The sequence below is a fragment of the Myxine glutinosa genome, chromosome 10 (assembly GCF_964187855.1).
Source record: "Myxine glutinosa chromosome 10, kmMyxGlut1.1, whole genome shotgun sequence".
Lineage (NCBI taxonomy): Eukaryota > Metazoa > Chordata > Myxini > Myxiniformes > Myxinidae > Myxine > Myxine glutinosa.
Window position 1 is genome coordinate 25074123 of NC_136270.1, and position 22725 is coordinate 25096847.

The window sequence follows — 22725 nt, forward strand, 5'->3', positions numbered from 1 at the left end:
CCGGAAGTGGCGATTCGGCCTCGTGGACACGAAGACCCAGGGGGGAAAAGGGGGGTTTAATCCCCCCTTTGTAACGGGAACGGGCGATCCGCAACAATATACCGTATGTGTGTGTGTGTATATATATTCCGGTATGTGTATATATATATATATATTCCGGTATGTGTATATATATATTCCGGTATGCATGCATGCATGCATGCATACATGCATGCATACATGCACGCACACGCACGCACGCACACACGCACACGCACGCACGCACACACGCACACGCACACGCACACACACACACACACACACACACACACACACACACACACACACACACACACACACACACACACACACACACACACACACACACACACACACGCGGTATATTGTTGCGGATCGCCCGTTCCCGTTACAAAGGGGGGATTAAACCCCCTTTTTCCCCCCTGGGTCTTCGTGTCCACGAGGCCGAATCGCCACTTCCGGAGCAAGCGTGACAAAGGGTATCGGGTCAACGTCGCACGTACATTTAACCCACGCTGCCACGAAAGCGGGGACCCAACCTCGCACAAGCCACGCTTAATCGAGTACGCCCGAGCGGTATGCGCATCACGTGACTCGTGCCGTTACTTTTATGGAGCCCGATTCGAGCGGTTCTAGTCGTACCATGCGAGGCCAATCAATGGAAGGGACGGGAACGGTCAAATAAAAGGAAGAACACATTCTATTATTATTTACAATGATATTTTTATATATATATATATATATATATATATATATATATATATATATATATATATATATATATATATATATATATATATATATATTGTTGCGGATATGAGATTGGCCTCCATCCATATCCGCTTGTAAATATTCCCCTATTTCCCCAATACTTCCCAACTATCCCCAATCCCCCATTCCCTAGTCCCATTTTCTGTAAACAACACTCAGTAGACCCGACCTTCCCCTATTTCCCCCATTTAATGTCGCATCCAGGTCCACCGCATCTCACGTAGACAACTATAGGACATCTTGCTAGTTATTCTTAGTCTATGTCAGTTAAGGACTCGTTTCCATTAATTCTGACTCTTCGTTGCACCAGAATGTGATTGTATGGCACCGTTAGAAAGTTTAGGACCTCCCAATACCTCCCCGCAGCTCTTCCTCATGGTACAACAACAACAACAACAACAACAGCGGCGGCAGCGCGGGGAGTGTGCGTCCTCACTCCGGCTTGGTTAGCCGCCATTGAACATGTGCTCCGACGGGGTTACCACGCAGGGGCACGCTGTCAGCTCCTCGTCAAGGGCGGAGCCCGGTAACCCCCCGCACCCAATAGAAGCGGCGGACCGATTCCATCTGGGGCGGAGACAACGAGCCGAGGGCGTGTCACTCCCCGCTGAGCATGCGCAGGAAGAGGGAGGTGACGTCAGATGCGCCCTCAGCTTGGAGAGAGAAGACGCCACCTCCGAGCGCTGAAATACCTCCCCGCATCTCTGGACCGGACCGTGTTGATTCTGCCCCTGAGCCAAGGTGCACCTTGTGCTATCGACTGCCTGTCCTTCCTTGCCATCAATCCCTGTGTAAGTCAGTCTTGTTCCGTTTGTCTGTGGTCTGTCGGGGATAAGATAAGACTGTGTCTAAGTGCCCATCTTTTCTGTGCTTTACCTCTTACCGTGTAATCTATCCTTTTCTGCATCACCAATTATATCCTCCTCCGGAGGTCTTGAGAACTGTACCCCCTTGTGTCGTTTCATTAATCCCAGCCGTTGTGTCCTTTCCTTCATTGATTTAGCATAGCGCGATTTGGTCAACGTCGGGCGGGATCGGGTTCTAATCGGGGAGTAACTGTTCGGACGCGGTAATACCAAACCGCTCGGTAAACTAACATCTAAAACCGCGTCTGTAACAATATATATATATATATATATATATATATATATATATATATATATATATATATATATATATATATATATATATATATATATATATATATATCACAAGTACTTGTTTTTGTGTGCGCGTGTACGTGTATGTGGTTAATGTCCAGCTTCTTTCTTGGGATTACAGTGCAGGGCCCACCCACCCATTTCCAATTATCATCATTGGGGTGTTATTCCTTTTCCTTTTGGGTGATGTGTCAAATGCATCATTTATTATGTAGCGACATTCTGCTGTCGATGATTCTATGTCGTGAGGCATATACAAGTGTTGTGGGTGGGAATACAAGTTTTTTTAAACAAATTAAAGCACTGGTAAAGCAAAGTACAGTGATAATGTATTTTGGCAAAACATGGGCCTAACCTGGCGTTGTCAATCACTTTGCGGCCCCATCGGTAAGACCAGCTGGCGAGAGCAGCCCATGCTTTGGGCAAACCAGGTGCACAGTGGGCAGCAAGATAGTGCAGATTACCGAGCACCAGGTCAGCTTCACCAACGCCCACACATACTATTTGGGGATTGGGTCGGTGTGGAGGAGAGGGAAGAAAGATTCAACACCAGATGACTTCTTAAACACACAAGCATTGATAAATGAACAAAACCCAGCACTTAAACTCCATGATGTACACCATTTAATGGAAACTCACTGTTCTCATAGTTTTGTACAACACTGCAGCATATTCGTATAATGAGTAAAACAAATAGATTCATTGCATCCTGAGTGCGTTAAATTCCAAATGACAGCATTAAATCCAACAAAACACAATCACTAAAACTCCTTACCTGTGGATTCCACAGAGATCGGAGGGAGAACACAACCCTCCGTGCAGGTGGGATGCAATGCCTGACCCAATTCTGTAAGCTCCAGGAGACTGCGACCCAGTGAAGTTAGGCTGGGCCCAGGTTTCTGCTCCATAGCTCTGTACACCTGGCGTAGTGGGACTGCAGCTTCCTTCCATTCAGCATGCAGCCATTTGGTGAGGGTCAGCAGAGAGAAGGCACCATCAGGAGCTTTGCCCGATTGGTCGCGACATGTGGACAACGCGTGAGTGCTGATCACCTCCATGGCAGGTCCGGTCTGGCCTATTGGTGACAACAAAGGAAACACTGAAATGTCCAAAAATAATGCATCAAGTGGAGCAGAGGTGAATGCTTTTGTCAAGAGAACAGATATTAGCAGCTTTCCAAATAAAGTATACGTCAAATGACAATGGTGGAATCGGGAAAGCAGAACTATTGTTTGGCTACAGCGACTAAAAACGTATCGTTGCTGCATATAAGACAGGCCCAAACCCAGAAAACTCAGCAAAGTGTGTTTATTGCAAGCAAGACAGCCAAGAGCACGTACCAGTGACGTAAAGCAGCTTTGCTCGCTGTATTTCCATTTCTGTAACTGACGAGCTGTCAGACAAACCCAAGGAGCCACTTCCAGTAACAGACAATTCAGCCATCATATCAGCAAGGCTTTTGCCAGAGTCGATGTCACCTCCATTACGGCAATGACTCAGGAGGCGTGCTGCCAGTGAAATGTTTCCACGCTTGCGTGCTAGTTTCGCTGCGGTCAGCCGCAGACGGGGCAGGAGCTGAGAGGCAGTATTGACACGTTCTGGATGCAGAGAAGTGAGAAATTAAGCATTTTTTACTTTATATTTAAAAGAAAAAAAAATCTCGGCTCATGGAAAAGTGAGAAGACAGAGGGAAGAAGGCAACGCACCGACAGTGGAGCAGTGGGAAAACACGTAGATAAAATAAGGGGATTGTCAAAGGAGAAGGAAAGACAAGGAAGCAGAGACAGCAACTTGCAAGTATAAATGAGGAGAAGTGAGGGTTGGTTAATGAGGATAGGTAATATCGTTGGTATGATGAAGCTGAGGCTAAAATGGCAGTGCACTGCTAACTTGAAGCCCAGGAGGGAGGAATGGGAGTGAATAGACTGGGGGAGTACGCTGCACAAGTGTAAGGAGAGAGAAACAAAAGAATAGATGTGAAGAATGAACCTGGATCTGAGGACATTCACAAAGAAAAGGTTGCCAGAAGAATGCAAGAGCCATGGAGTGATTGTGAATGGTCAAAGAGGTGAAAGAACACAGGAAGTAAGTCCTGAGCAGAGGGGGAAGAAAACCGAGAAGAGACAAGCCTGTCTGTGAGGTGAGAGCAACATATTGTCTGTGAGGAGAGCGCAATATATTGCCAAAAGCGTGGTTTGGTCATCTGATGAGAGAGAGAGAGAGAGTGGTGAGGCGAGTGATGGAGATAGAACTGCCAGAAAAAGGAGAAGAGGAAGCCCTAAGATCAGATGGGAGGATGCGGTAGTGACAGATTTAGAAGTTGTGGCATTGGAAGAAGAATGGAGGACTGACAGAAGGAGATGGAGAAGGGTGAACAACCATCATTGTGGCAACCCCAAGTAAAGATGTGAGATGCCAAAGATAAAGAAGAGGAAGAATCATCCCTGCAAATAAACTAGCAGGCATTTTAATTTTAAGATTATCAAACACAAATAAACCAATATTTATTTTTTTTCGAAATTCCAACTTCTTTCCTGGAAGTCCTTGCAGTGTTCATATGTTTTTATACCTCTCCCACTTCCCCCCAAGCTCTCCCCCCTCCCACATTTCTCCCGATGTTCCTGCTCTCAAATATTGTGTTTGTGTCCTTCCCCCTCTCTCCCCATCTTGTCTGCCGCTCCCATTTTTTTTTGTGTTTTGTGTGTCGGTTTGACTTTTTGTGTGATTAATGTTAGCTCTTTCACGAGCCTCGATCTTGTATACAAAAGTCACCGCTTGTTTCAAACCAATTCAATGGACGACAACATAATTGTTTTTGAAATAATTTGTGACCTGTGACAAAATTTCCTGGAATCAAATAGCAAGTATGCAGAGACATCAAAATCTCCACTACCCAATAAATTAAAAATGGCATTTCGCTGGCAAAATTCAGAGGGCGTTGTGTTTTGGAATAAAACAAGGGATTCTGGATGTTGAATTCCTTGAAGACGGACAATCGTCAATGCACAATACCACTGTGACCTCCTTCAGGACAATGTTAAGGCCAAAAAGATGAAGGAAGTAGCCTGGTCTCTTTTTAAACGTTATTATTCTTCTGCAAGACAATTCTAATATTCTGAGTTAGATTATTACTCGCAAGGGATAACCGATGAATAATGTAATATAATAATAGGGATAACCAGTTGAGTAAGCTTTTCCCAGTGGTAGTCTTGGGATGTGTTGGACATTGAAAATATAGTGTTATTGGATTGTTGGTGATTACCTTTTGCCTGCGGCAGCACTGCCTGAACCCACCTCCCAATATACACTTTATAGCAGCCTTTGCTGGCCTCAAAGCTCAAAGTGGACACAAAGGCCAACATGCGGTAGCTTAAAACCTTGCCCACATTCTGAAGTATCTACATTCAAAATGTGGGGCCTCTAGGTGCTACGGTTCGGCCGTGAAAGAATAACATACAAACACACCAAAACATTTACAAGATGCATGTTTAAATAATTTAATTCCCTTTGTTAATGCCGGAGCCCATTTATCATGCAAGAGGACAATGAAGTTGTAGTCTGTGTGCTTGGAACAAACGTATTGCTGTACTTCACTGCAAAGAGGACTGTCAACAACTTTGTGCAACATTCATTTCGTTTTAGAGAACATTATTCACAATAAGGTCAATAATATATGTAATATAAAGCTCTTTCTAACCACTGACTAACTACCTGACTGACTGACGTGCCGACGGATCTCGAAGCTGGTGCACCAAGGATTAAAAAAAACCCAGAGGTTTTTGAAAAAAATCTTTGAAAAATAAATAAATAAATAAATCACAGAACCATCAAAGTGTCCATCTATCTATAATTCCAGTAATCTCTGTTTGTACGTTTGTACGTTTGTCTGTGACCGCTGTTTCTCGACAACCACGGGTCCGATATACTTTTAACTTGCCAGGTATATTGCTGGGGACCCGAGGATGTGCCTTTTCAAGGTTTCATATTAATCGGACAATTACTTACCGAGCTATGTCCAAAAAACGATTCAACCAATCAGAGAGCAGCGAACTATCGCGTGTGCCGAACGTGGCGGACACACTCTGCCTCGGATGGCACATTTGAGAGCGTATTCATTTATTTCACGTTTGCAAACTATGTTGGCGCTATGTTGGCGTTAAACGATGTTTTAAAACTAATTAAAACCCCGGGGGGATTGTCACTGTACTCGCAAGCCGTTCGCCGTTCGCTTTGGCGTTGCGAATGGACCAAAACATTTCATGCACCAAACCATTTCATGTAAAGCGTTCGCCGTTCGCTTTGGCGTTGCGAATGGACCAAAACATTTCATGGACCAAACCATTTCATGTAAATAGAGGGGGGGATATAATTTTAGATATAGATATAGTACGGGCATGCCCTAGTAAATGAAAATTTATGTAAAAAACAAAACAAAAAAAAAACCCTAAATGCAGATGTTAAAACAAACCAAACAAGCGTTATGCCAAGGTCCCCCGTCGGTGAAGTGATGTGAGTTGACAAAGTGGAAGACGCAGGAAACATGGAAGAGTTGATAATATTTGCGAGTGGGTTGGAGACACACCCACACACCAGATTAGAAGTTGGTACTTCGCTTATTTTTCAAGATATTTCGCTCACAAGGTTCAGACATACATGGCGGCGGCCATGTTGGTTTTTGACTTGGCGACCCAATTTTCAATAGCGTTCTTCCTTATGCGTAGATACACCCACACACCAGATTCGAAGTTAGTAGTTCGTTTATTTTTAAAGATATTCCGCTCACAAGGTTCAACGCACGCATGCACACACAGACGGAGGGGAAAACCATAGTCCCCCTTTCGCTCCGCGGTGCGACGGGGGACAAAAACCTCAATCAATATCTACAATTTTAAAATTGTAATTTCTATAACTGTAAACTGTGAAATAAACATGACACTAATGTCCATAAATTAAAAAAAGAAAAAGTGTCGATAAAATAAATAAATAAATAACCCTAAATTGTTAACCCAAACTCTAACAATCTTGTAGCAGGTCAGTGATGATTGCTTTTAATCATAAAGATTCTATTTATTATGTGCCTACGTACGAATCATGGTTTATTATTGCTTACACGACGGACAAAATATTTTATCATGAAGAGTATCAAAGTGAGTTAGCATAAACATTGACAAGCATCCACAGGTCTCATACTTGAAGCCCGGGTAACCATGAAATCTCGAAAAGAAGTGTAGCGGATTGCTTGAAGCCAGGCACGGATGTCAGGCCTCTGGCAAACGAAAGTCGACACTCTGTCCCAAAGCAGCATATGGCTCTGCAGTGGACAACGTATCAAAAATATAGTTAAACACAATTCATCCATTTCTAGCAAACATTCAATGAGCAAAGAAAGCCATTGCAAAAGTAGCATAAACATGATCAGAACAAAAGTGGATGGTAAAGATAACGTGTCATAGAAGTGCTGAAATCTATGAAGACGAAGGGCAAAAAAAAAAAAAAAAAAAAATGTCGAGCCCTCTTGTGTCAGGAGATCAACTTGCTCCATAAAAGACTGGCAGGACAGATGACAGAGAAAGAAAAGTTGTTTCTGATCCTTGTGTACATTAGAAAAAAAAAAAATGAGACTAACAATTAAAGTATTGACAAAACAGAGAACAGTTTTACAAACAAAAAGCACAGTCGTTGCAAATCATACTTCAGTGGAAAGACCACAAGATAGGGTATCCTGCAAAGCGGCAGAATAACAAAGCTGCAGGATGGAAGTTGCAGGAAGCTGTACTTCCAAGCCAGTAACTGCCAGGCGCAGCGGAGTTGTGCTCAAGCAAGACACTTGCTTTATGTAGCGGTATGTACTCCTGGTAAAAGGCACAAGAGGACAAGTGCAGAGAGCACCACAAACGGTTAAGCAAAAACAACTTTTTCCAAATGCAAGAAATAGCAACAACTTCGATATCCAAAACATGCTGAACTTTCGAAAAGAAAGTTCACACCAGTGGAAAACTGAATTTAAATGCGATATACAATTAGAATGACACTCTTCGACGTCATGACGTCAACCGATATGCCTTTGCCCACATTACTACATCATGATACATACTTGGACCAAGTTTGATTTAAATCCATTCAGCTGTTCTCAAGTCTCACATTTTACCTGACATGACCTCTAACTTCACCAAAATCACAAAATCACCTCACTCCTCACCTTTAATGCCAAAATATAATCAGTTCATCTTTGCATCATATATACTTGCACCAAGTTTTTTCAAAATCCCTTCAACCGCTGTCAAGTTGTTGCTGAAACGAAAACCTATTACGGACGGATGGAGAACCCAAAAACATAATGCCTCCAGCGACTTCGTCGGCCAACTTCATGCAATTTTAAAACCTCGTTAATTACAGCATGGATGTCTACACAGGATGGATTATCATACATGTGGTCTAGGGAAAAAAAGGTAAGCAATTTATTGCCAAATGGCAAAATGTACATGTATGCAATACACATCCACGCATCCACACATACATCTACATTAACCTCTGTGCTAAGTTGACATTTCCCAGGTGACATATATTCACTTTTGTTAACAAATGTCTGTCTGAACCAGAGATTTGGAACCAGTGGCAGGCTAATGAAATGACATTGATATAATGCAACTATGATGAAATCTGGTCACTTGGATGCAAAAACGTAATCGTCAGAAGAGATTTCAGCAAAATTGCCTGATGAAAGGCAGAGCAGATTTATTGTTTTTATGCCTCCGCCGACGAAGTCATTATGTTTTCAGGTTGTCCATCCGTGATAGGCTTTCGTTCCCGAAATAACTTGAGAACGGCTGAAGTGATCAAATTCAAACTTGGTACAGGTATGTATAATGATATAAAGATTAACTGATTAGAATTTGGGGACAAGAGGTCAAAGGTCAAAGTCTGTAATAGGTCTATAAATTGAGAACGGCTAAAGGGATCCAATTAAAACTTGGTACAGATATGTATCATGATGTAAAGATGAACTGATTCTATTTTGGGGTCCTGAGGTCAAAGGCCAAAGGTCAGAGGACATGCCAGGAAAAAATGTGACAACTTGTGAACAGCTGAATGGATATAAATCAAACTTGGTACAAGTATAATGATGTAATAATGTGGGCGGAGGCATATCAGTCGACGTCGTGACATCGAACAGAATTCTAGCTTAAAACTGTTTTGAGTTTTTTTTTCACTTCCTTCGATTTACAGCAATATTTTATTGATAACTTTCCAGGCTTGGAAAAAAGATTTTACAATTTCTTGACTTTCCAGTATTTCCAAGACCTGTACAAACCCTGCCAATAATGCACCAAATAGCAGAGCATCCCGAGAGGATCCACGTTTCAATGGGTGAATCCACTGAGAGTACGACATAAAATACAATGTGATCCTAGTGAAGACTGTCTCCTCTCTCTGATGTGCTTCCTCTTTCTCTCTGATGTGCTTTTTCATCCCCTTCTAAAGTCTATCATCTTGTCTGTTTCTCATTCTCTCCAGGCACTTTAATGGATGTGTTCCAGGCATGTCCCATGTCTGTCAAGGCTCACTCACAGCTGCCAACGGCCTCGCCAAATCACCCAGGCTAGCTTCGACTTGCATGGGCAAATCTTTGCTCAATTGACTGATTTGCTCAAATTACTGCTTTGCTCAATTGACTGATTTGCTCAAATTACTGCAGCTGATTTCCATGGTGAGTTGCATCACATACGGCTGTATCTTGTACTAATTTCTCTCCTCTTTATTTAACATTACAAACCATAAACATTTCTGTGACAAAACAATAATTTTTATTATTTTGTATGCACCCTATGGCTGCTGAGTGCATAATTGCCGGAAGCACAGCAGTGCCGCTGACACAGTACCCCCGGTTCCCAGAAAGCTGGTACTCATTTTTCAGATCTCAGTAGGATGTCAGGGTAGCCGGTGTGTATCCCGGTTTAGAATAGGTACACCGTATCCTTGCGACTTGGTACAGATATGTATAAGGCGACTGATATGTAAGAGGTGACTAAAAGGGTTGGCGTCAGGAAGGGCATCCGGCCATAAAAACATTGCCTCAAAAAGAGAACCATGACAATTACAACTACATATGGGCACTGGGCAGGGTACAGCCCGAAGTACCCCGTGGGGGACCCCACTCCCTCTCGTCAAAACTCAAGGTGGGGAACCCGATCGAAGCAAGGGTGGAAATCACTCCATTTATGACGACGAAACGTCTGATGCCTGACGTAGAGATCGGTTTCTGAGGTTTGGGACATGGAATGTAGGGACAATGACAGGGAGATCAGGAGAAGTGGTGGAAGTATTGGTCAGAAGAAGAGTGGACATATGTTGTGTGCAAGAGACGAGATGGAAGGGAAGTGGTGTGAGAATGGTGAAGGGTCGGCAGGGACAGAAATACAAGTTTGTGTGGCAAGGGTGCCCAGAAGGCGTGAATGGTGTTGGTGTCCTCTTTTCTGAGGAGTTTGTAGACAGTGTGGTGAGTGTGACTAGAGTGAGTGAAAGGTGGATGATGGTGAAAATGATGATTGGAAAGCTCTTGCTGAACGTCATCTCAGGATATGCTCCGCAGGTTGGTCAGAGCGATGAAGAGAAGGACAAGTTCTGGTGTGCAATAGAGAAACTGATGGAAAACGTGAAAGATGAGGAAGTTGTGGGAGGAGGAGACCTAAATGGACATGTGGAAAGGAGTATGGACGGTTTTGAGGGAGTTCATGGGAGTTACAGATATGGTGTGAGAAATGGAGAAGGGGAAAGGATTTTGGAGTTTGCTGATGGAGCTGATTTGTTGATTTGTAATACTCAGTTCCAGAAAGAGGATAATAAGCTTGTCACATACACGTCAGGTGGGTTGACGACAACCCTTGACTACCTGCTGGTGCGTAGGCGAGATAGGGGGCACCTCCGGGACACAAAGGTGATCCCGGGGGAGGAGGCTGTTTCACAGCACCACTGCACTTGGTTGTCTACGACATAAGGGTGAAAGGTGCGAGAAGAGCTCGGCGGGTGAAGTACCAACCGAGAATGAATGTGTGGAGGTTGAAAGAGGTGACAGTGAGGGAGGCATTAAAAGAGAGGCTGAGTATGGTGGAGGATGATGTGGTTGAGCTTGAAAGTGGTTGGATGTCAATGAAAGATAGTCTGTTGGGAGCCATTAGTAAGGTATGTGGATGGACAAAAGGACCACCGAGGCACTCTGAAACATGGTGGTGGGATGATGAAGTTGGAAAGAAGATTGACGAGAAGAGAAAGAAGTTCAAGGAGTGGCAGAAGGCGAAGGGTATGGGGGCAGAAAAGGCAGAGCAGGAAAGTTATAAGGCAGCCAAGAAGGCTGCAAAGAAAGAGGTAGCAAAGGCGCAGGAGGCATGCAGGAAAATGTTCGGAGAACGCTTGGATTTGGAAGAGGATCAGAGAGCGGTATTCAGGATTGCAAAGCAGATAGCGAAAGAGAGGTGTGATGTGATGGGGGTGAGTTGCTTGAAGGATGAAGTGGGACAAATCGTTGTGGACCCAGATGGAAATCAAGGAAGATGGAAGAGATACATGGAAATACTGTTGAATGCAGAGAATGAATGGGATGACAACATAGAGAGTAACCCAGTTTTAGGACCGGCAGAGAAGATAACCGAGAAGGAAGTTGAGGAAGCGATAAAAGCAATGAAGAGTAGAAAAGCGGGAGGGCCGACGGGAGTTGTGGGAGATATGTTGAAGGCAGCAGGAAGTTGGGGTGTGAAGAGAATGACAGAGATCTGCAATCTGGTGGTGAAAGAAGGCCGCATTCCAGTGGATTGGGATCTGAGTACCTTCGTCCCTCTATGCAAGGGGAAAGGTGACCCTCTGGACTGTGGATCGTATCGAGCGATAAAGTTATTGGAGCATGGAATGAAGGTATTGGAAAGGGTGTTGGTGAGGAGTTTAAGGAAGAAAGTGAAGATTGATGAAATGCAGTTTGGATTTATGCCAGGAAGACGAACGACAGACGCGCTTTTTATTGTGAGGCAGTTGCAGGAGAAGTACATGGACAAGAGGAAGAAGTTGTTTCTTGGGTTTGTTGATCTGGACAAAGCATTCGATAGCATTCCACGTAGTGGTCTGAGAGGGTCATTAACCAGTGTGGCAGCTACATTCAAATGTAAGGTGTGCACAGAGGGAGCTGCAGATGGAGGAAATGTTGAGTTGGATCTTGGAGACGGCATGAAGCTGGAAGGTGTGAAAACATTTTGCTACCCAGGAGACATGCTGAATGGAGAAGGTGGATCAGACTCGGCAACGGTTGCTCGGGTGAGATGTGCATGGAAGAAGTTTCGGGAACTGAGTGGCGTGCTGATGAGGAGGGGAGTGTCGTTGAAGCTGAAGGGAAAGGTGTATGCTGCATGTGTGAGAAGTGTTATGATTTATGGGAGCGAGACATGGGTAATGAACGTAGAGCAGCAACGAAGGCTGGAAAGGGTGGAAATGCGAATGGTTCGGTGGATGTGTGGAGTATCGTTGAGAGAGAGGAAGACAAATGATGAATTGCGAAAGATGATGGGAATAGAGCCTGTGATTGATGCTGTGAAGAGAAACAGGTTGAGATGGTTTGGTCATGTGTTGAGGAAGGATCAAAGTGACTGGTTGAGAAGAGTGATGGAAATGAATGTAGAAGGAAGTAGAGGACGGGGAAGACCGAAAAAGACTTGGCTAAGGATGGTGGAAGAAGAAATGCAGGCAAGGGGTTAACAAGAGAAGATGCAGAAAATAGGGCAAAATGGAGAAGATTGTCGTGGGGACCGCAAGGCTAACCCCCGCTCTAGCAGGGAAAATGGCCTTAAAATGCATGTTGTTGTGTTGTTAGGGTTCCACGTGAAGTAGTGACATGAGCATTGAGGAAGTTAGGAGTGGAGGAATGGTTGATCAGAGTAGTGATGGCAATGTACAAAAGAGCGCGCACAGCTGCAAGGACGAAGGACGGGAACAGTGGTGAGTTTGAGGTGAAGGTGGGAGTGCATCCGGGGTCGGTACTAAGTCCACTACTATTTGTAGCTGTGATGGAGGTGCTGGCTCGGAACGTAAAGGAGGGTTTACCGTGGGAGTTGTTGTATGCAGATGATCTGGTGTTGATTGCAGAAAGTATGGATGGACTGTAGGAGAAGATGAACAAGTGGAAGGAATATATGGAGACAAAAGGTCTGAAGGTGAATATCGGAAAAACGAAGGTGATGGCAAGTGGTAAAGCATGTGGTGAGGTGGAAAGAACTGGGAAGTGGCCGTGTGCTGTGTGCAGGAAGGGTGTCGGAGTGAATTCCATTCAATATACAATGCGTGCTGAGTGGGTTCATCAAACATGTAGTGGTTTGAGAGTGTCATTAACCAGTGTGGCAGCTACATTCATGTGTAAGGTGTGCACAGAGGGAGCTGCATATGGAGGAAATGTTGAGTTGCATCTTGGAGATGGCATGAAGCTGGAAGGTGTGAAAACATTTTGTTACCTAGGAGACATGCTGAATGGAGAAGGTGGATCAGACTCTGCAACGGTTGCTGGAGTGAGATGTGCATGGAAGAAGTTTCGCGAACTGAGTGGCATGCTGACAAGGAGGGGAGTGTCGTTGGAGCTGAAGGGAAAGGTGTATGCTGCATGTGTGAGAAGTGTTATGATTTATGGGAGCGAGACATGGGTAATGAACGGAGAACAGCAACGAAGGCTGGAAAGGGTGGAAATGCGAATGGTTCGGTGGATGTGTGGAGTATCATTGAGAGAGAGGAAGACAAATGATGAATTGCAAAAGATGATGGGAATAGAGCCTGTGATGGATGCTGTGAAGAGAAATAGTTTTGAGATGGTTTGGTCATGTGTTGAGGAAGGATGAAAGTGACTGGTTGAGAAGAGTGATGGAAATGAATGTAGAAGGAAGTAGAAGAAGGGGAAGACCGAGAAAGACTTGGCTGAAGATGGTCGAAGAAGAAATGCGGGCAAGGGGGTTAACAAGGGGAGATGCAGAAAATAGAGCAAAATGGAGAAGATTGTCATGGGGACCGCAAGGCTAACCCCCGCTCTTGCAGAGAAAATGGCCTTAAAAATGCCTGTTGTTGTTTGTTTGTTAATAGGATGTCAGGGTGAGTCAACCATCCTTGTGTTATTTAACAGCACGGCAGAAGCTCAAATTCAAGACCCTACGATATTAAGCCATGCACCTTAAACACTATGCCAACACCAGGCTTTAAAAAAAATGATTATGCACATATTCAATTACAAGTCTCAGACAAACATAATCAACAATTTCAATCAACCAAGGCTATATAAACAAAATTTATACGTCATTTCTAGAATACGCATCCAAGTAGCACCTCCAAACTGGAATGGTGACCATGAAGCTACATGCCAAAAGAGCACTTGCTGCTCATAAAAATTAATTGACAAGGGATTGATTCCCTTGGATCGATTTGGAGGAGGGGGTGGGACGAGTCACAAAAGGCTTCAAAAGCCTGTGTGGGCTGACACTACTTTGAGCAGTGGGTGGTGGTTCTGTGCGCCTTTCAGCCTACAATGAAGCCGGAAGATGAATTATAATATAAAACACTTTTTCAGATCGAATGACAATGCAAAATGTACGCATTTTGTTTGGTCAATGCAGGCCACCTTTTATCTCTGACTTAAAGTATCCTGGTCTATTGATGGTTGAAAAAGTTTGGGATTGATAGTTTCGATGTTTCTGAACAAGATGATCTTTGAAAAGAAAAAATCATAAATTCAAGATAGTTGCTGAGGCTTTTGGACCAATTGATGCAGTTGGAGGATATGCACGAGACCTCATGATTTGTAAAAATACCCTGTGAAGTTTTAAGTTGATCGGTACAGAGGTCTCAGAGAAAAACATGTCATAAAATAATACTCATAACAGCCAAAGGGCAAAAATGCTGGAAGGATGCGAAGCAGCACACACATGCAATGTCACTGTCGCTTATGTCACAAAATAATTAAACCAATGAGAATGCATCTCTTATATATTAAATGCTGTGATAACTGCAGTTTTACAAACTGAACCAAGAGCCAAAAATATGATCATAGAGGTAAGTCAAAACAAAAAGTAAAGCAGTTAATGTAATGTACTTTGCAGGCTCAGTCTGTTGGTTGTCTTCCATGTTCACCAGTCGTCCAGATTCCTTCAAGTCCAGGCAGGCGAGTGAAGCACGCAGGAGGTGGCCCTCAACCAACTTGCCCAGCTCCGAGGGGTTAGGAGGCATCAGCGTCGGACAAAGGTGTTCGTACTCTGAAGGAGCAAGTGCAAGCAGCTGCATCACTGTCAATGTTGCAGTGCTGTAGCAAAAACTGTATGAACGAATTCTCAAATAAATAATAATAAAACCACAACGGCACTCAGTAGAGCACATGCCTCCACCATACCAAACAGTTTACATTTTGTATTCTGCTCACATGTTGGATCTGCATCTGGACCACTCATCCTTGTCACACACAAAAATCTAATTGGTTTGTTCTTGTCATCCACCCAGCTCATCCAGCAGGTTTAGTCCCAATCCTTCCACAACTTTTGGAGATATCGAGCTATGTATCGTTTTTTGGCCCGATCTCTCAATGGTGAAGAATCATTTATAAATTCTAGTATCCAGATCCTGATCCCAATCTTCACCAAAATCGAATCGATTTGTCATTGTCACACACCCAACCTGCCCACCAAATTTCATCCGAATTCGTCCACAACTTGAGATATCTTGCTCACAGACAGAGGTGAAAACATAACCTCCGTTCACCTTTGGTAGCAGAGGTAAAAATAAAGATCCAATCACAGCAACCATATTCATTCAACTGGTATTCAACCAACTCGACACCAAATGCCAATGCAAAAAGCTTGTGTTTTGGATAAATTATGGGAGAATTGAAAAGATTGATATAGTATTCGTGTACAACTTGGACCTCAAGCACAAATCTTATGCAACTCAACATAAATGCTTTGAGACTAAATGTACCTGATTTATCACCACCAGTTAGTCTTGGGCCTTCACCTGGTAACAGGCCAAGCTGCTCTCGGCACTTGCTGAAGTTTCCGGCCTCAAAGCTGCTCAGTGCTCTGCTTTCACATAGACCAACAATCACCAGCGTTTATGCTCAACAGGGCAGCAAATGCATACGACCCTAATACAAACATAAACTTTCATGCACATTGAAACAATAATTCCCACACAACTATATAAAACAATCCGTGGCTTAAATGACTCCTCAAAAACAGCTGAGATCAGAAATTTAACACTTCAAGCTCCAAATCAGGTACATTATTTATTTAGTCTCTATCACACTCACAAGACGTAATTAATATCGTAGTGCAGGCCTGAGAAGCAGCTGGTGCCCGAGTGACTTGCAGAGTTCCGGATGTTTGCCACACTTGCACGCCACTCCTGCAGGGCATCCCAGTCACTGATAGCCATATAGCACTCGGCTGCCTGGTCAGCTAGGAAACCAACGAGTTCCCAAGGGACTTCAGTCGGGCGCGTCAGCAGAGTTTTCTTTGTCTCTGCACAAAACAAATGAGCCGACACTTCAGAGTTTTAACCAAGGATTGCTATGAATGCACGTCAGGTCTCAAATGTTCGGAGATAGTTTGCAATATCACACTGAAAGATTTCCTTGGGGGGGTGGCACATCGAATGAGGGAACTTTAAAAGAGGTTAAACTTTCTTGTATAATAGTAAAATCCAAGGAGGAAGCACAAAAGCTACCACCAAGAAAAGTGACAGTCCATGGTGAAGTGACAGTTTTTTAAAGTGAAAAACTGATGAAGTTTCTGATATGATGTTTTATTCTTCTATATTTGCATCCTTAAGGGTAGAAATGTACCAATAAGGAGCAAATGGAAATCGAGTTCTTTTTTTACTTTCCTGGTGGGTGCAACCAAGGTTGGTCATGGGCTAGACTACGGATTTTTATGTTAAGAAAATAGGCCTTTTATGTTTTGAAAAGCGGATTTTTTTTTTTTATGTGAAAAAATCCCGAAATATTTTTTTCCCCCGTTTTATTCATTTTTTATTATTACCAAGTTTTTCAGAAATTAGTCAAAAAAAGAACAAAAAATGGTAAGCTTTTTCCTGCACAACATTAAGCACTCTGGGCTAGTAAACAGGTAAAAAATGACGTTCAGGTACCTTTATTGCAACCGCATTGTTTGATAAGTAGAGGACTAGAAGAAATTGACAAGACCCTTTTAGGAACGGTTAAAGTAGGTGTTTGAAATCATTATCTTGGTAATGTTCTCCTTGGTGAGGCAGTGTCGGCGGTCGGTGAGGACGTTTCTGTAGACGGAGAAGGACCTTTCCACGTCGACGCTGACGATGGGGCAGTACCTCAAGAGGGGATGTCGGCAAGCTTGACTCCAGCCGGCACACCACCTCAGATCCGTGCTGATCTCCATCCAGGATCAAAGCCACTGTCCTCAGCACACCAATGTCGGGATTGCGCTGCAGCACCGCCTTGAACTTGGTGAGCAGGATCTCCTTACGGCAGCCTCGGATTTTTTCGAGCTCCTCATTGGCCTGATCAAGGAGCTGGAAGGCCTTGGCCAGCTCCATGCCGGCCTCCTCCAGCTGCTTAAGGATCTTCGGGATGAACGACACGTGGGCATTTAAGAAGACCAAACTGAGCTTGATGTCCGCCTTTCCGAACAGGTCCTTGGCACTCCGGATTGCCATCGTGTCGTCATCGTTCAGCTGGTCCACAATGTCCTTGACGGCCTCGAAGTGCTCGGCGTAAAACACCGCGGCGTCGATCCACGTCCCCCATCGAGTCAGAATGGGCTCCGGGGGGAGAGAAAGATTGGGCTGCTGCTCCTTCCAAAGGACAACACGCGACGGGGCTTTGACGAACACCTTCTTCATCGTGGCATTCAGGTCGTTGACGTCCTTGAACATTTCTCGGACTGTCTCGCAGACACGGTGGAGCGCGTGGGCAACGCAAGTCACATGCAGCAAGTCCGGGAAGAGTTCCTTCAGGGCATGGCCGGCCTTGATCATATAGGCCGCGGCGTCGCTGACGAGGACCTTGAGGCACTCCGGCTTGAAATCAGGCCAAAGATAGCTCAGCGTGTCATTGACTGCGCGCACGATCTCCCCGGAGTTGGTCTTCTCCAGAAACATGCACTGGACGAGGTGGGGACGAAAGTACCCCTCCTTGGACAAGCGTCCCGCGATGATGTTGGCCACATATCGACCTGCCGAATCGGTCGTCTCGTCGACGGACAGCCAGATGGGCTGCTGTCCGAGGTCGGCACGGATCCCCGCCAAGGCCTCGTCGTAGCACTTGTCGAGGTAGTGCTTTCGAATCCAGCTTTCATCGGGGATCTGGAGAGTGATGTGCTTCTCCAGGAACGACCGGAGGGCAGGGTTTTCGAATTTCGACCATGGGATGCCAGCGGCCAGCATGGCCTGGCACAGCTCCCGAGCCACGACGTCGCACTTGTGCCTCTTTCCGCCACCAAAGTCCTCCATGGTGGCTTGCGTGACCGTCCTCTTCTTCTTCAAGGCCAAGTTGCTCTTGTGGCGGTCTCCTCGGACATGTTGGGCCAGCTCAGACTTCTGCTTCGCCCGGAAAGTCTTTTCACAAGCTCGACAGAAAGCCGTGTCACTCGACACGTACTTGAAGGTGGCCCCATCGCCGCCAGCGTTGAATTCCTTCAGCCACTTGTCACGAAGAGCAGCACTCATCTTGATAGGAGACTTGTTCACACTTTGTGTACACTCTCTCACTGTAGTACACCGCCTCACTGCTGTACACGCTGGGGACGCAACGCACGCAAGTGGACGCAACGTTTTGTTTTTGAGATCGATCGCAGTTAAAAATTTCGATCGCAGTTAAAAATTTCGAAAAATTCCCTAATTTGTTTTAGCGTTGCCAGACATTTTCGACCAAAAAGGGCATTTTATTTTATTTTTCCCGAAAAAGGGCGAAATTTTTTTTTTCTCCGAAAATAGCAAAATAATTTTTTTGCGTGCAAAAAAGCCGTTTTATGTGAAAAAATATTTTTTATTTTTTCACATAAAAATCCGATGTGCAGTCATGACATTGTTAGGTTCCTCCCATAACTAGATGTAGGGCATGCATTCATTTTTAAGCATGTTTTATAAAGTTCAAAGTTACTTTTGAAGAGACCAAATAATTACACCGACATACAATTCAGTCATTTGCAATGCAGAAATATTGCATGAACAGGTTTGTCAGCGCAAACAGGAGGATGGCAGTTGACAAAACCAAAAATAGCCATTTTGGGGTTAATTTTTGTGAAACTCAAGATCCGTGCAAGTCTCAGACTTTTGGAGAGCTATCCAAAAAAATTGCACTGCTCAAGAAACATCCAGAAGCACTGCTCACCTCCACTCATTCGTTAGCACCTTTTCCTTGCCTGTGGAATGACCAACCCCCAGTCTATTCAATCTCATTCTTTCCTCCAGGGCTTGAAGACAACTGTTCACAATCAACTCAATTCATACTCCATTCACAACCATTATCTTTTTAAAACCCAATAACCCTTCCAAAGCCCACCTCTTTCCAACTTTACAGTGTCTCCTTCCTGAGTTTGCAGCTGTATCCATGCTGTTCACTACCTGTCCTCCCCTATCCCTCATTCTTCCACACATACATTAGTTCTCCAAGTCTCCAGTTATTTTGTCCTTCAACCATGCTGTTGGTGTTTGACCACCCACCATCCTCTTTCTACTGTCCCTTTTGTTCAGTTACATCATGATTTGTTCATTCCATGATCCAGCTCCTCCATGAGCTTCGAAATCGTGTACAAAAATTAACAAAAAAAAAACTTTAACGAACAAAGTAGTTTCTCCCGACTGTCTATAACAAGGCAACATAAGTTTGCTTTTTGCATTTCTTTTGAAGTTTTTGATCACTTTTGGTAATCTCATCTGTATTTCGACGATTTTTCAATCATCAGTATCTGGACATGATTGACACAGGCGGAGCATTCATTCATTAATCTGTGCTTGCACTCCAGCTATAGATAGTATGCCTTGTGCATAAAATTTAAGTGCATTTAAAAAAAAAAATTACGAAATTGGTAATTACGTTGGGGGAATCAAATCTGTAGATAATCTCACACATAAAATCAGACAATTTAGTGAATATTATATCGGGAATTCCACCTACTTTATTAACTCCACAACGAAAAGTGGATGGAAGTTATCACATGTTTTCACCCCACTCTGTTTTTGTTTGTCTGAGCAGGATATCTCAACATGTTTAGGATGGATTCATACTAAATTAGGTGGACAGGTTGGGTGTGTGATGAGGACAATTCGATTTTGATGAACATCAAGATCAGGATCTGATATTTCGAATTTTTTAAAGCAATTCTTCACCATTGAGTGATGGGGCCAAAAAACGATATACAGCATGACAATCCAAAAGGTTGTGGACGGATTATGTACATTTGAAAACGGTGACCAAAATAAATGCCAGTCAAAAAAGAAACCCCACGGTCATACCTCCCTGGCTGTGCCGTGGGCTTCCGCCAGACACAGGGTTTGCCATCTTTAGGGTGGCATGGTCCAAGCAAGGGATGACGCAATCAACACCAGTCATCGAGCTGATCACCTCCTGGTAGTCCAATGCTGCTTTCTCGTACCTAACAAGAGGCATACCGGTCAAAATATCAGTCATAGCAACAATATAGCGAGTCAAATTGATTTTTATTTGGTTGTCTCGTAATCTTCACAAGTACAACATCGCTGCCTTACCCAGAAAACAGGTTTTTCCAATTCCATATTAAACTAAAACACCGATTAGTTTTCACAACCTCAGTTAGTAAATGCAACAACCACAACACAACTGATAATCAAGAGTCGACACAGCAATCCAGCAACTTCAGATATTCAAGCAACAATGTAAGTGGCTCAAACTTCGAAAGATAGCAACAATTATCTTCCATAGCAACAAAAATCGCTTGTCGAATCACCCCCACCTTATCAAAGCTTATTATAATCAAAGTTTATCGCCCCCACCCAAAACCTTGATCTTTTCTACCCCTGTTAAAACACCCCAAATCCACCTCTTTCAATCCCCAACTTCTTTCCTGAAATTCCTAGTAATGTCAATTTGTTTTATACCGTGTACCCCCTCCTCCTCCCCCTTCCACCACAGCCCTCACCCTTCCAGAGATCTACCGACGTCCTTGGTCTCTACTGTTGTTGTGCTTGTGTGCTTCCCTCTATCTCCTACTCCTGTCTCCCGCTCCCTTCATTGTATGTTTTGTGTCTGTGCATGATTTCATGTTTAATGTGTTAGCTGTTACATGAGCCTTGATTCTGTATACAAAAAAAATAAATATAAAAATCCTTTAATCTCGTGAAAGAAAAATGTAATTTTGCAACACCCTTTACTTCATGACCAGCAATATTGTGGTGACTAAGTCTTTATATTTCTCCAGCAATGACACATTCCTCGATGGCTATGAGGTTGATCTGTATGCATTGATGGCAATGTTAAGTGGACATAGCATAGTGACAAATAAGGGGCTTGCATGCATGTATTAAAAGGTTCCAATTAATTGTGAATTCTTGCAAATTAATACCATTACATCATTCAATTGGAACCAATGTATATAATATTGTATATACATATCAGAGAAACATATGTGACAGCAACAATGCACATTTGGTGATGTTCTCTTTAAGTATACAAGCACTCTTTTGAACCAAGCGGATAAACATTTCCACTGTTTGTATATGCTTAATCCTTCATTACTTTAGTATTGTCAATTTGAGAAGTCAAGTAGAGAAGTCAAGTAGAGAAGTCAAGTAGAGAAGTCAAGTAGAGAAGTCAAGTAGAGAAGTCAAGTAGAAAAGTCAAGTAGAGAAGTCAAGTAGAGAAGTCAAGTAGAGAAGTCAAGTAGAGAAGTCAAGTAGAGAAGTCAAGTAGAGAAGTCAAGTAGAGGAGTCAAGTAGAGAAGTCAAGTAGAGGAGTCAAGTAGAGGAGTCAAGTAGAGAAGTCAATTTGAGAAGCATTGTCAATAATATAGTTTTTGTATTGATTTGCAAAAAAGTTTGACTTTGAATTACTTCCAAAAATGTTTTGCATTACAAGATAGCAACTGCTTGGTATTTGTCAGGCTTTCGAGTTTATTAAATATATTGGTTGTTTCACTTGTACTGTCTTTTGTTCAGTGTTTGGTGGGACAACATACAGTGGATGAGAAGATTTTAAAGGGGCATTCCAAGTTAAGTTGTAGAACACAGTCATAGGCTATGAGCCAGACCCCCCAAATTGACCGGTCGGTACCATACAGATGGAGTAAGGCTCATTGTGATTTTTAGCAAGATATATGTCCCTAGATATGAAAAAAAAGTGATAGCAGTGTATAACTCTCGGCCATCTCTGTGTTATCACCAGAAATATTATTATACGCCTGCTTCACTTCGCCAAAAAATGTGATATTTGCTAAAATTTGAATAAATATGTTTTTAAGGACCACAGAGTGCCGAGATCGAGATCGAGATCGTATTTGTTCGAGAGATCATGATAAACCTAGAGTGTGGAGCAAGTTTGCATGCATTGTGAAATATAATGTAGCTGATGTTACAAACCTACTTTAGGATACTAGCTAATACCAAAAATTACACTGAGATACCAAAAGTAGTAGATGAATAAACCTAAAATGTTCAAAAGCTATGTTTCGTTCCAAAATATCAAAATTAGGGGGTATGGTTGAACATATTTTGAACTTTGCCAAAATATGTGCCCCAAACAACCACCATATTACAAAGTAATGAT

The 22725-nt window shown here is 43.4% G+C and overlaps 1 protein-coding gene across 1 annotated transcript in view; it reads right to left on the reverse strand.

Annotated features, from left to right (window-relative positions):
- The window catches only part of SMG1 (SMG1 nonsense mediated mRNA decay associated PI3K related kinase), a 302694-nt gene that overhangs the window by 153155 nt on the left and 126814 nt on the right, over positions 1–22725 (reverse strand). Inside the window, exons 24-32 of the mRNA XM_068125825.2 lie at positions 20442–20581; positions 16261–16471; positions 15930–16030; positions 15055–15214; positions 7642–7801; positions 7140–7260; positions 3290–3547; positions 2725–3024; positions 2305–2449 (exon numbers count right to left, since the gene is read on the reverse strand). Coding sequence (XP_067981926.2) covers positions 2305–2449; positions 2725–3024; positions 3290–3547; positions 7140–7260; positions 7642–7801; positions 15055–15214; positions 15930–16030; positions 16261–16471; positions 20442–20581 — 1596 coding nt within the window. The remainder of the gene's footprint in view (positions 1–2304; positions 2450–2724; positions 3025–3289; positions 3548–7139; positions 7261–7641; positions 7802–15054; positions 15215–15929; positions 16031–16260; positions 16472–20441; positions 20582–22725) is intronic.